General features: G+C 47.3%; 1 protein-coding gene across 1 annotated transcript in view; it reads right to left on the bottom strand.

Moving 5' to 3' along the window:
* Positions 1-5472: 5472 nt before the first annotated feature.
* Positions 5473-14018, bottom strand: part of CFDP1 (craniofacial development protein 1) — a 99425-nt gene continuing 90879 nt past the window's right edge. Inside the window, exon 7 of the mRNA XM_005862610.2 lies at positions 5473-5792. Within this exon, the coding sequence (XP_005862672.2) occupies positions 5702-5792 (91 nt within the window). The 3' untranslated portion in view covers positions 5473-5701. The remainder of the gene's footprint in view (positions 5793-14018) is intronic.

Here is a 14018-nt window from a genome sequence, read left to right as displayed (position 1 = left end):
ACCTATGGGAGTCACTCATCTCCTGGGGAATGTTCCAGGAGCTGCTTGGGGGGAAGAGGGGTCATATTGGAATGCCTGCTAGCCCAGACTGGGACGCAGACCAAGCTCCTTGCAAACCCAGCAAGCTCATCACCATGGTAACCACTCCATCCCTGAAGTGCCCATCCTTTGGACATCTCACTTATAAGGAGATTGACAGAGGAGATACAAGTTTAAAATTTTTTCAAGGTGAGATTCACAAACATAAAATTAACTGTTTTAAAACATACAATTCAGTAGCATTTAGTGCATTCACAATGTTGGGCAACCATCACCTCCATGTTCGAGTGTTTTTTAACTTGTATAACTGGGATTGTATTTTAGGTCTTGTGCAACTGGCTTTGCATCAATGCTGCTCATGAGGTTCAGCTGTAATGATGCATATAGCCCTGGTTCATTCTACCTAGCTGTGCATCATATTCTACCAGTGACTAGTTCACAATTGACTCTTTCTCCTGATGGGCATTGCGGGGGAGGGGTTCCAGATTTGCCCGATCACCAACAAACCTGCCTCCCTGTGCACATGCTGGTGCTCTTTTGGTGCAGGAGAGTGTGTGTGTGTGTGTGTGTGTGTGAGAGAGAGAGAGAGAGAGAGAGAGAGAGAGAGAGAGAGAGAGAGGGAGAGAGAGATTGATTGGGAGATGGATGGGCAGGTTCCCCTCTCTGTTCTCAGGACCCCCAACCTCAAATTCAAAGGTCCCACAATGGCTCTCAATGGCAGAACTGTAACATAACTGCAAGGTCCAGCTAGAGACAACAAAGAGGAGGCAATGTGAGAAGGTGTCAGGGACAGAGAGGGTCCACCTCAGGCACCGAGCAGAGTTGCTGTGCAGCTTCAGATTTGTTAGACGTGGCCAGTGTTCTTCAAAGTTGTGCTAATTTATATTCACATAAGCTTGGCTGTCTTGGGAAGCTGGGAGCCAGGTGCACAACTTAATTATAGTAACTTAACACTTGAATAGTGTATTTCATTTCATAAACTGCTGTGAGGTAGGCAGGGCAGGATTATTAACCATTCTCAGCAACCTTTTGAAGACAAGAAATCTGAGACTCAGAGGGTCTCATCCTGGATCCCGGCACTGATTTAAGGGTAGAGGCAGGAGACCAACCCCAGTGTCTGACCCTGGGAGTGTTCTCCTCATGCTGTTTCGCCTCCTTCCCCTCCCCAACACCAACACCTGTACCCTACTTGAGTATAGATCAGGCAGTCTACCCACCAGCTTTCTGGGGTCACAGCAATGAAAGCTCACTGGCAGACCCTGGAGAGAAGGCCCTGAAGGAGGGCCTCTGGTTTGGGCCATTCCAGGCTGCAGGGAACTAGGACAGAATCTTCTGGACTCTCACATCCCATTTTCCTTGTTGTTGTTGTTGTTGTCAACTTGCTTGTGCACAAAGATTGCATTTGATAGTATTTTAAATCTAAGTTGCCCTAGAAGGGTACCAAAACAAAAAGCTGCAGAAAAAAAAGACTGCAGAAAAGTCCCAAGCAGGAACCATGGTATCACCTGTAAGCCAGGGAAGCAGTCCTGTCCCCTGACCTTCCTGGTCCCTGCCTGGGTGCAGAGGGAGTGGCATTTAGGACACCTTGACATTTAGGGTATGTTGGCAGTCATCCTCCTCCCCTCACTCCCTGACACCAGGCAGCATCCCAAAGAGGAGAGGGCACCGCTGTCTACACTGCTCAGCACAGAAACCTGGCTCTGGAACGGAGCTTATGCAGGTGTGACACCTTACCAGCAGGCCTGTCTGAACAAGGACTGAGGGGTCTGGGTGAGGCCACACTCTCCTCCCCCTGCAGGGAGTGTCCCTGGGCACAGGCAGGATGGGAAGTGAGGCCTTTGGCGACTTTGGACAAAAAGTCTGGCAGCGAGTGTGCCAGCCACCATGCAACTGCAAGCTCGCCTCATTGTCGCTTCTGTCCCGTAGCACTCAAGTCCTTTCTTCCCAACATGAACCCTCCATCACAGAGATCCAAGGGCGATGAGTGTTTAATCTCGCCTGTACCCGTTCCAGTCATGAGATATAGGTGTGACCACTGACTGTTTTGCAGTTTGACTTCAGGCAAGTTTCCTCTTCTCAAAAACGAGGAGGATCTGATAACATGTGTGAGGAAGCACCTGGCACATGGAACCAGGCCACCATTTGCTGATGAAGCTAAGAGCTTCTGATCCTTCCCCAGGAGGCCACCATCTCATACCACTTCCTATTTGTTCACTTGTTTGGGGATAATGAAAAAAGGTCATGAACTCTTACCCAACATGCCTGAGCAATTCCAATTCTGAAGCCAAATGCCAGTGTACTCTCGTGAGCCTGCTCTAGGTCCTTCCTACCCCTCCCCTCCACCCATCCCATGCCTCCCCAACTACACATTACACACCCATACCACCCCTCCTCTGTTCTGCCAGTGCCACGAGGAACATAGCACCCAGAGAGCCCTATCCCTTGGCTTTCGTGGTCCCTGCCTGGGTAACAGAAGCACCATTACCCCATCCTCTCTGTCCCTCTGTGGGTCAGCCATCAGCTGGCCTCCTCCACCTAGATAGGTCTCATGAACTCGGGCACTGGGCTGTCTGCCAGGGCTCTTAGTAAAGTTCCTCCTCATCAGCTCGCTCAAGATTTCATTCTTAATGCGGCCCCTTCTCCCCTAGAGACCTCATGCAGAGCTCCTAATTAGAGCACCGTGTTCCTCAGGAAATAGGTGAGCAGAACACAAAGCAGCTTGTTTTATTCTTTGACCTTATGCTGTTATAGGCCAGTTTTTTCGGTAATGGGAAGGTACCAGAGGCCCTGGAAATCCCACACACCCACCTGGGACAAGGAGAAGACAAAATGGATGGCCAGAGCATGGCCAGGAAACCCAACTCTCAGGGATTCTCTGGACTCCGCAGACCAGCCAGGAAGTGACCTTGGGCTGTCCTCCTCCGTCACTCGTGCTGCAGCAAGGGAGGCGCATGGTGCCCAGCAAAGTGGTGCCAAACTGCCTCTTAGCACTGACTCAGTCTTTCCACTTCCCACTTCCTACAAATGTTTTCCTTGACAATTCCCAACTCTCGGATAAAGGGACAGTATTTTTGTTGGGAGTGAGGCAGATTAGTTTTCACTAAATGTGGATGTGAAGAGCTAGATAAAATATTACACATTTGTTCTTAAAACTGTGGGTTAGAAAGTGTCTGCTGTGGTTCAAACAAGACTGATGAAAAAGGTGATTCCTGATTGAAGACGAACACACCTCAATCAAACTCACCACCCAGCCTGGCCTCAGTGGGCTCACCGAGTAAGGCCAGGCATTCGCTGAGGCAGCTCTGTCCTCTGAGGTAAGAAGAGGTCTGGACAGGTACAATGTTGGCTGAGAAAGTAGGTTCAGATGGGTTTCAGACAGGAGCACAGATGACCAAGAGGAAGGCCCAAGGCTGGACCACGCCTGCCTCTAGCCCACCTCACCCTCTCCAGAGTTCACCACTCACTGAGTCATGCAGGCCTGCCTCATAGTGGCTGTGCCATTTCCTTCCTATTCTCTTACACCTTATTCCTCTGCTTGGCAGGAGGCAGACACTCTATTCTAGAGCCATGGCGCTCAACCCACTAGGGATGGTCAGGCAGGGCCAAGAAGACGCACATTGAAAAGGAAAATGGGGGGTGGGGGGGGTGGGCGGGGGCGCTTGTAACCTAGTTCAGTATCTGGTTAAAACTGTAGGCTTAGCCCTAACCGGTTTGGCTCAGTGGATAGAGCGTCGGCCTGCGGACTGAAGGGTCCTGGGTTCGATTCCGGCCAGGGGCATGTACCTTGGTTGTGGGCACATACCCAGTAGGGAGTGTGCAGGAGGCAGCTGATCGATGTTTCTCTCTCTCATCGATGTTTCTAACTCTCTATCCCTCTCCCTTCATCTCTGTAAAAAATCAATAAAATATATTAAACAAAACAAAACAAAACAAAAGAAAAACCTGTAGTCTTAAATCCCCACTCTGACTGACTTGGGCAGAGCTGCAGAGCCTAACCCCAGGGCCCCGCCACAGTTGACTTGGGCGGAGCTGCAGAGCATGCCTCCAAGGTTCTGCCAAGACTGACTTGGGTGGAGCTGTGGGGACCCTCAGGGGCCCGCCACAGGAGGAGATATATAGGTCAGAGCCTCCCCACGAGTTCAGTTCAGGCTTTGGATCCGGAATTCCCCTGGACTAGCAGATCTGTGAAATAAAGGTTAAACTTTCCTCCCTCAGAGTACTGGCTGATCGTTCTCCTGTGCATTCTGCCACAACATCTCCTGGGGCCTGGTTTACACCTATAAGACACAGCCATTCATTTGGAGAGACCAGCTGTCCACGCCCGAGAACCTGTCTTGCTGGCCAGTTCCTGTCCCTTGGAACTGAGCCACACAGTAAGGAGTGAATGTTAGGGTTAGAAAAGGTGCTTCCACATCTGGGAGATGGATCTTAGATGGTGGGGCACAATTCTTCCTATACCAGGGTCCCCTCCAATTCATTCCTGGCCACTGCCAGACCTGTGGGGGAGGGGGCGCTCTGGGAGGCCACCCATTCTGTCCTGGACTAGGCAGAGCACTTCAACCTTTCCTTATACACAGCTCAATTCTGCCTCAATTTAAAAAAGGATTATGAACATTGTAAGTCTATATAAAATTTAAGTCTATATAAAGAACTTGATGTATAGCTTCAATAGTTCCCAACACACATGGCCTATCTTGTTTCATCTCTAACTCCACCCACTCCTCTGGGACAATTTTAAAGACCAAATGGAGAAAAGCCTGTTTGTTTATTACAAAGAACTGAGTGTACGAGGTACCACTGGTTGGCTGACCTATCACCTCGCCCTAATCTTCCCCATTCAGCCCACTTCCTGTCTCCCAGGTCAGAGGCTTTTCCAGCCTCCGCCACAGCCAGGGGCGGTCGAAGGACCCAGCTATGGCCAATGACACATAAATGAAAGCCTGCTCTGAGGCTGCTTTTTCTTTATCCTCACCTAAGGGTATTTTTTCCATTGATGTTTAGAGAGAAAGAGAGAGAAAGAGAGAGAGAGAGAGAGAGAGAGAGAGAGAGAGAGAGAGATATGAGAGACACATTAATTGGTTGCCTCCTGCACCCACCCCTACTGGGGCTGGGAGATTGATCCTGCAACTGAGGTAAGTGCCCTTGACTGGAATCAAACCTGGGATCCTGGGATCCTTCAGTTCTCGGGCCAATGCTCTATCCACTTAGCCTTACTTAATACCAGTAATTGGAATCCCATTCAAGGAGAGAAGCACAGATAGAACCGAGAACTAAACTGCCCAGAGACCTGGCATTGCACCAAGACTAGGGAGCCCCCTGCTATCAGTCTCCAGGGCCAGGCCGACTTCAGAAAGAGCCCCATGGCCCCCAAGTTCACATCCTCACCCTGGCCAGCTGGACAGGCCTGGAATGTAATAAAGAGAAGGCGAGTGGTGTCATCAACTTCACCAGCCTCTTATAGGACCAACTTTTATTTAAGAACAAACTTTTAAAAGTAAAAATGAATGAAACTGTGAGATGAAGATACAAAGATAGAAATTCAATGTAGAAAAAAAGGTCTTGCTGGGAAACAGTCGAGGAGAAACACTAGAGACATTTCACAGACCCACAAGAAGCTCACATTGTAAACAGGATTAAGCCGCTACGATGTCCCCCCACACCATCAGGGTTTCATTTTGCTCAGCCTGAGATCTCGCTCAATTTCAAACTGCCTGTGATCCACTCGGTCTAGAAAAGCTTTCCGTTCAATGTACCTAGAAGAAAATGAAAAAGATGTTTGTCAGAATCCTGTAAGAGAAAGTGTCTCCACTGCACTATCCCATCCCCCCAGGTGTGAACAGATCCACTTGGGCAGCAGGATCACCAGTCACAGCAAAAACAAACAGATGACCACAGTTGGTGCCCAGAATGACCACCCACGACTCTCAGTAACACGACCCTCACATTTGGTCTAAACAAGGATGTTTCTGGTTTAGATGTGAATGAAAAAAGAAAGCAATAACTTATCAAAGGGAAAGGACATGAGAGGCTTTGGTGGCAAGAAAATGTAACAAGGCTTTAAAGAGAGAACAGGGGCGGAGCCAAGCACAGGTTCAGAGTCCAGCTCACTTAGTGGTGTGTTGAGTTGGTGGGGAGAGGAGGCCATGCACCCTGCGTATATACATCAAAATGTCACAAAAGGTCATCTGAAAATGGAAGGAGAAGTGTAGCAAAAACCACCTCACAGGGCTGCAGGGAAGGTGAAGTGAAGAGGTACATAGAGCGCTCACGTTAGAAGGTATTTCACTGCCTCCACCCTTTCCTTCTCCTCACCCTCCCTCCTCCATATATCCTCCACCCAGTTGGGACCAGGTTGCTTCCAGGCTGACAGAAGAGACCTTTCCCTAAATTATTATAAGGAAATGAGATCAAGTGCCTCTGCTGCCCATAGTCCACATACTGGGGTACCTTAAAAGGTCGGTGACTAGCTCCCTAAATCTGAGGCCAGGTTCAGTAGACAAGGCTTCCCTGGGTCCTCCCAGGCAGGATGGGAAGGAAGCACAGAGATGAAGCAGGCAGGCGAGACACAGCTGCATTTCAATACTCCTTCTAGCCATAAAGTGTGCCGAGATTTGCCCGAGGGAGGGCGATCTCTGCTGCTAATTAATCTATTTGAGAGAGCAAAATTGCCATTGACAATGGGACACATAATTGAATCTCTGCACTAATTTTTCTTTGTTGCATCTTGGAAAATGTGCATCTGTCATTACAAGGTCATTACGTTTATGGTGAGAACCTTACCAGCTTTAGGAACTTATGCTCCTTTGCTGAGTCCCAGACCTTGCTTTCCCTCTCACAGCACCCTGTGAAATGCAGGCTTTCCTTTCTGCTTTCCAGCCAAGCTGCCCTATGCCTTACTACAGGGAGGATGGCTCTAACTGTGAATCCTGACTCTGCCTTTGCTGGCTATTTGACTCTGACTAAGCCACATAACCTTGCCAATGTAGCTAGCACAGAGAAGGTGCTCAACAAAATGGCAGTGAATGCTATCACCATCACTTTGGGAAACTAGCTTCTGTCAGGGTCCTGAGGACAATTGATCCAAGAGGAATAGTCAACTCTCTAGATGCGTGTTATTAGCAACTAGTAGCCAGCTACCACCTGGTCTGGGATCAGGAACTAAGGGGCTGTGTCAAAACTGCCAACTAGAGCCTGGCGTGGTTCAGTGGTTGAGGGTCGATCTATGAACCAGGAGGTCAATGGTTTGATTTCTGGTCAGGGCACATGCCCGGGTTACGAGCTCGATCCCCAGTGTGGGTGGTGCAGGAGTCAGCCAATCGATGATTCTCTCATCATTGATGTTTCTATCACTCTCTCCCTCTCCCTTCCTCTCTGAAATCAATAAAAATATATTTAAAAAAAACAAACAAAAAACCCCCTGCCAACTAGAAGCCAGAATGGCTAGAAACACAAGGGCAGGGTCTGCTCCTATGTTTGACATAAGCCCTCAGGGTTAGGTTGTCATATTTCCCAAGTGAAATACAGGATGCCCATTAAATTTGAATTTCAGATTCCCTGGTAGACGGAGAAGCCACAGACACGGGATCCCTTTTTGATACACAGAGAAAATAAGGGAGACTAATGGGGAGGAAGACACATGGCAGAACAAATTCCCCTTCCATCTGTCACCAAAGGACCCAGGATTCTCCAGTGGGGACTGTTAATCAAAATCAACTGAAGGGCTCTGTCACACTACAACCACCATGTCTGCCCACCCCAGCCAACCAGCCCTGGGTGAAGATCACAGTGGGGATCAGAGTTTTGACAGCAGTGTGCTTTAAATGCCCCTCGAAGTTCCAGCAGAAAAAAAGGGGTGAGCTGGAGCTCAAGAGGAATTTAGGGCATGTTTCAAGAGAGCCACGATCCAGTGCTACCTGTCTGAGAGAGCAGGTCAGTGGTAAGGAAAAGGAAGTATGGTATGTGGCTTTGAGAATTTGTGGTCTTTCTTCTTGACTTTCTTTTAAAGAAGAGGAAGTGGCCCAGTCGGTGTGGCTCAGTGATTGAGCACTGACCTATGAACCAGGAGATCACAGTTCAATTCCCGGTCAGGGTACATGCCCGGGTTGCAGGCTCAATCCCCAATAGGGGGTGTGCAGGAGGCAGCCGATCAATAATTCTCATCATTGTTTTTCTCTCTCTCTCTCCTCTTCCTTTCCTCTCTGAAATCAATAAAAATATATTTAAAAAAAACAAACAAAAAACCCCCTGCCAACTAGAAGCCAGAATGGCTAGAAACACAAGGGCAGGGTCTGCTCCTATGTTTGACATAAGCCCTCAGGGTTAGGTTGTCATATTTCCCAAGTGAAATACAGGATGCCCATTAAATTTGAATTTCAGATTCCCTGGTAGACGGAGAAGCCACAGACACGGGATCCCTTTTTGATACACAGAGAAAATAAGGGAGACTAATGGGGAGGAAGACACATGGCAGAACAAATTCCCCTTCCATCTGTCACCAAAGGACCCAGGATTCTCCAGTGGGGACTGTTAATCAAAATCAACTGAAGGGCTCTGTCACACTACAACCACCAGGGCACATCCCCGATAGGGGGTGTGCAGGAGGCAGCTTGAATGATGTTTCTCTCTCATGGATGTTTCTAACTCTCTATCCCTTTCCCTTCCTCTCTGTAAAAAATCAATAAAGTATATTTTAAAAAAATAAAGAAGAGGAAACGATACTTAAATTAGGATGCATGCTGAGCATGAATAATGGCCCTGAAGGTTCCTGATAGTTGTGCTGGTCCAGCTGACCTTGAGACGATCAACAGTGAAGCCAGGCTGGGTGCTAAAGAGGCAGATGCAGGCAGAGTTCAGGTTTAGGGGAGGCCTCAGGCAGCAAAGAGGGGCACATGTGCAGAATGCAACTGAATTCTCAAGGGCACTCCAGACAAAGGCCATCAAGACAGGTCTGCTGACTTCATTCCCCCATTCACAGCCATCTGCAGCTGCTAACCGGGTCCTTGTGATGGCTTTGGTTTACTGCCAATAGCTGACCAGGAACAAAATTTCTATTGGACAGGGACGCCCCCACCACTGAGAGAGAGAAAAACTGCCAAGGATGAGGATGGCATTTACTATTTGTGTGATTCTGGGCAAGATACTGTGCCTTATTTTTCTTCTCTGTAAAACAGGAATGAAAATTACTGTGCCACTCTAACGATAAAATGAAACCGTGACAACTGCTTTGTAAACAATAAAACCCCAAATAGCTATGAGCACTTCAGGATTCTTGCTTCCCATTTCTGACTTGACTGCTTACTATAAAGCCTCACAATCCGGGACAGCTGGAACAGGGACCAAGGGACCAAATGCTCCAGAAAGGGGAAGGCTCATGGGGAAAGCCCCTCCTCCAAGGTAAACCGAGCCCCAGGAAGTTTCCAGGCACTTTAAGCAGGTTACAGTCCCAGAAGAGAACTGCCAGCTGACAAGTGCTTTTCTGACCTGAAATGCTGTACCCTCACTCGGGGGACCAAGGCTGATTTGGCCTAGTCCACTGGGAAGCGGGCCGTAGGGGTGTCATCCTTTCCCTCCACTACTGCGTTATGTGGCCCATTTAAGAGACAGCAGTTCTTCACTTTCATTAATAAAATGTGCTAATAGCATCAAAACCTCAGGGGTTTTCTAGCCTTTCCTTTCAGAACCAGGTTAGACACAACAGGCTCTGACATCTTTTTGCTCTTTCAACCCAAATTACTTTTCTGCCACCAATTTTCATGAGATCCAGGCCCATGAGGAGGGAAGGGAAAATGGAAAAGGACAAGAGAAGGATAGAAAATGCTTCCAGGGAGCATGTCAGCACCTACTTCTGGAAGCCCACATCACAAATGAGAGGGTGACCACCCATCCTCCTGAGACATCAGAGGTCTGTGAGGGTGGGAAGACCCTCACCTCCAAATGGGTGTGCTCACCCCCAAAAGCCCCGTTCCATGCTGGTCACCCAGCCACCAGAGGCCTCCTGCGCACTGGCCAGTGAAGGAAAAAGCACAGGGAGGTGCAGGGACAACTGAAGCAGGGACAGAACTTCAGGGCTGCGTTATTAGTTGGCTGCAAGCACAGCCAATATGCATTCAGTGCAGCACAAACACAAGAAGGAAAGGGGGAACTTCAACACCCAACACCAAAGCAACAGGCAGTGGAGGAGCTCCGAGGCTAGAATAAAGCTCTGGGGTGGGTGTAATGAGATGGGCACTTTTTGCCCTGAGAAATGCAACTGAAAGAAGCAATCTGTCCAATAGTGCCCAAGCCTGTGTCTCCCCTTCCACAGAAGAGCTGAAACTGGCAAACATCTTGAGGGCCGGAGTGACAGGGTGGTGATTTTAACTTTCTTCTCCACTGCTTTCCTCCCATCTCACCTCCACACTGGGCTGGTTCTGAAAGAGTGACTCTTTGGGGTCATGGAAACAGATTCTTTGGAGAAAGAAAATTATTTTCTCTGTTCTCCCCTTCATGCCTCTCCAAATCACAAGCACACCTGGTTTCCAATCATCAGCCCAAACCAAACCTGCATATCTCTCATTTTCTATGCACTAATCCCTTCCCCAAAGCCTGCTGGCCTCTGCTGCTGGGAAACCTGTGGGATCACTTATAAGCGAGAGGGAAGCAATGCCAAACACCTCAAGTGCAGACTGCTAACACATATCCTGAAATGCTGGACCCAGCCCTGGGAATCTGGGCTCAAAGGAAAAGCATCTTTGGTATAACCAACTTTTTTTAAAAAAAATATATTTTATTGATTTTTTACAGAGAGGAAGGGAGAAGGATAGAGAGTTAGAAACATCGATGAGAGAGAAACATCGATCAGCTGCCTCCTGCACACTCCCCACTGGGGATGTGCCTGCAACCAAGGTACATGCCCTTGACCGGGACCCTTGAGTCCGCAGGTCGATGCTCTATCCACTGAGCCAAACTGGTTAGGGCTGGTATAACCAACTTTGCTGACCAAAAATGATGCCTGGGTGGAGACATCATTGGGATGTATTCTACCCTTCTTTTCTAGGTGGTGAATTCTAATCCTACTGGGCTCCAAATCAAAGTTATGGCTGTCAGCTAGCCAGAGGGACGAGCACTGAGACAGTGCAGTGGCTCAGCATCTACTCTGGGCAGATGCACTTAGAGGTGCTGGCGACAAAGTGGTGAACCAGACCCCATCCTTCGGAACTTACTATTTAGGAAACCAAACACAATGACATGCACCAGTTGGTAATAAGTGTAATGGAGAAAATCAAACAGGGTGATGTGATTGAGGGTCCCTGGGGTGGGACTGCTCTAGAGAGTGGCATCTGAGGGGAGTCCATTGTGGAGTAGTGTCTGGAGGAGCACTAGAGACTGGACTGCCATGAGCATGGGAGAAGAGGATGAGAGGTGGGCAGGATATGAGTGGAAAGAGAGGAAACCAAGGATGACTCCTAGGTTTCCCTTTTAACAGTTGGGCGGATGGCGATGGTGCCATTTTTTGAGAAGTCTAAGGGAGTCTGTTTATGGAAAAAAAATAGGCATGTAGTTTGGGATGTTAACTTTAATGTGTGCCTTGGACATGGAGATGTCAACTAAAAAGTGATATGGGAGTCTGGAGATCAATGGAATGGTCACTTTTTTGGGAGTCATCAGAAAAACGTACCTAATCTGTGGAACTAGTGAACTTTGTTAGGGGAGAGAATGTGAGGAGCTCAGCCCTGGGACTTCCCAAGTTTAAAAGCTCAGAGAAGGAAGAAAAGTCTGCCAGGGAGAGTAGGAGGAGATGCCCCCAAGCTGTATTTGCACCCACTGTGGAAAGTATTCCTAAAGGGCTGGCAGGAATACACCAGCAAGGGATTTAAAGGAATAAAGCACCCAGCTTTTCTGTAAGGCCCTAGACTTGGGGTGGTCAATAAAGGCAAATGGGAGAAAGGAGTGGAGGTGGGAGTGGGGTGGGGGTGGGGAGGGATTCCTATTTACAAACATGCCAGGCATTTCCTCTACTTATTTAATTCCCACAATAAACCTGACAGGTATACTTTATAGAGAAAGAACCTGGGACTAGAGCACTTGGCAAGTTGGTAGTAAAGACAGGATTTGTATTCAGTTTCAATTCAGTTTATGGTAAAACATAACACAAATACACAGAGAGAAAAGTATATAAAATGTGCAAGACAAATGAATTGCTATAAAGCAAACAGGCATGTGGCCATCACCAGCTCAAGAAGCAGAATGCTGCCAGCCTCGAGGAGGCCTCTGCAGCTCACCCAGCACCCAGGTTTGCCAGGTGCGAGCTTGCCCGCCTTTCCTTGCTCTCCTTTCAAGTCTCTGTTCCCTCCACGTTACGGGCTAGTTGTGCTGCATTTTGAACTTGACAAAGACTTACACTATGTGTATTCTTTTGTGACTTGCTTTTGTGACCTAACAAACACACTAGTTTTGCCTGTTTCTGACCTTCATAGAAATGAAATCATACTGCATGAACATCTTTGTGTTATGTTATTAAAATTTATTCATGTTCCTTCCCATTGCTGAAGAGCATCCCCGTGTGTGAACATATCACACGTTGCCTGTCACACTATTGATAGACATCTGAGTTGTTTCTAGTTTGGGCATATTATGAAAAGTACCATTATTTAAATTCTCACATTTGTCTTTTGGGGAATATATAACTGAATTTCTGTTGGGAATACAGCTAGGAGTGAAATTGCTAAGTCACAGGGAATAACTATACTGAGCTTCAGTAGATAATGCAAAATGGTATATATGAATTTGCATTATTTTATCTCCCAGATAAATTGAACATTTTTATGATGAGACTGCCTTCTTTATTTCTGGTAATGTATCTGCCTTAAAGTCTATTTTGTCTAATATACATTAAGTTGTAAAGCTATCATTTTATTTTGTGCTTATTATTTGTCCTGCATGTTTGGTTTCTTTAATTCTCTTTTAGTGTCTTCTTTCACAAATCATTTCATTATTCTCCCTCCATTCCTTTGGAATTTATCCAAATATGCACATTTAATCAACACCTTTACCCTCCTCCTGGATAATACAAGATCTTTGAAAAACTAAACTACACTTACCATCTTCCAACTTTTATATATTAGTTGCCAGGTGTTTTAACACTATCTGGCTTTAAGGAAAAAAACCTGCCCTAGCCAGTTTGGCTCAGTGGATAGAGCGTTGGCCTGCAGACCGAAGGGTCCTGGGTTGGATTCCAGTCAAGAGCACATACCTCGGCTGCAGGCTCCTCCCCGGCCCGGGCCCTCGTTGGGGTGTGTGCAGGAGGCAACCAATCAATGTATTTCTCTCACATAGATATTTCTGTCTTTCCCTCTCGTTTCCACTCTCTCTAAAAATAAATGGAAAAATATCCTCGGGTGAGGATTAAAAAAAAGAAAGAAAAAAAAAAACACCTAACACTATACAAGACATTATTGTTTTATATAATCAGCACTCATTTAAATTCACTATATGTGTGTGTGTGTGTATACACACACACACACACACACACACACACACACCTCTTTGTCTGCTAGGGGCAACTCTCTCAGCTTTCATTATTCTGAAAATGTCCATATTTTTCCTCATTCTTGAAGGAGACAAACAGACGCACACACACGTAAACAGATGAGATATGAATCTCATATCTTTATCTATACACACGTAATACAGAAGTCTAGGTTGGGTGCCGGAAGCCGATCCATCCTTGCTGCTTGACACAGTCGCTGCAGGGAAGAAACACCTGCACAGCATATGTCTCAAGGGACCTGGCGTATATGGCATACTGTTCTTAATATGTTTGCTCCCCTTCTTGGCGCTATGTGTTTTAACCAAGGTCACCTCTCCCCGGGTAGGAATTTTTCCCTGAAGTTAGGGAGGAGATAAAACCCCTTAACTAAGTGCCAGGCGGGTAGTTAATCACTTTAACTACAAACAATCATGCTTAAGCTACATAATCTTTACTCCCTGGAATGGAGATA

Source organism: Myotis brandtii, unplaced genomic scaffold (genome assembly GCF_000412655.1).
Source record: "Myotis brandtii unplaced genomic scaffold, ASM41265v1 scaffold165, whole genome shotgun sequence".
Lineage (NCBI taxonomy): Eukaryota > Metazoa > Chordata > Mammalia > Chiroptera > Vespertilionidae > Myotis > Myotis brandtii.
The sequence above is the reverse complement of the archived record's forward strand: the minus strand, read 5'-3'. Positions and strand labels throughout refer to the sequence as shown.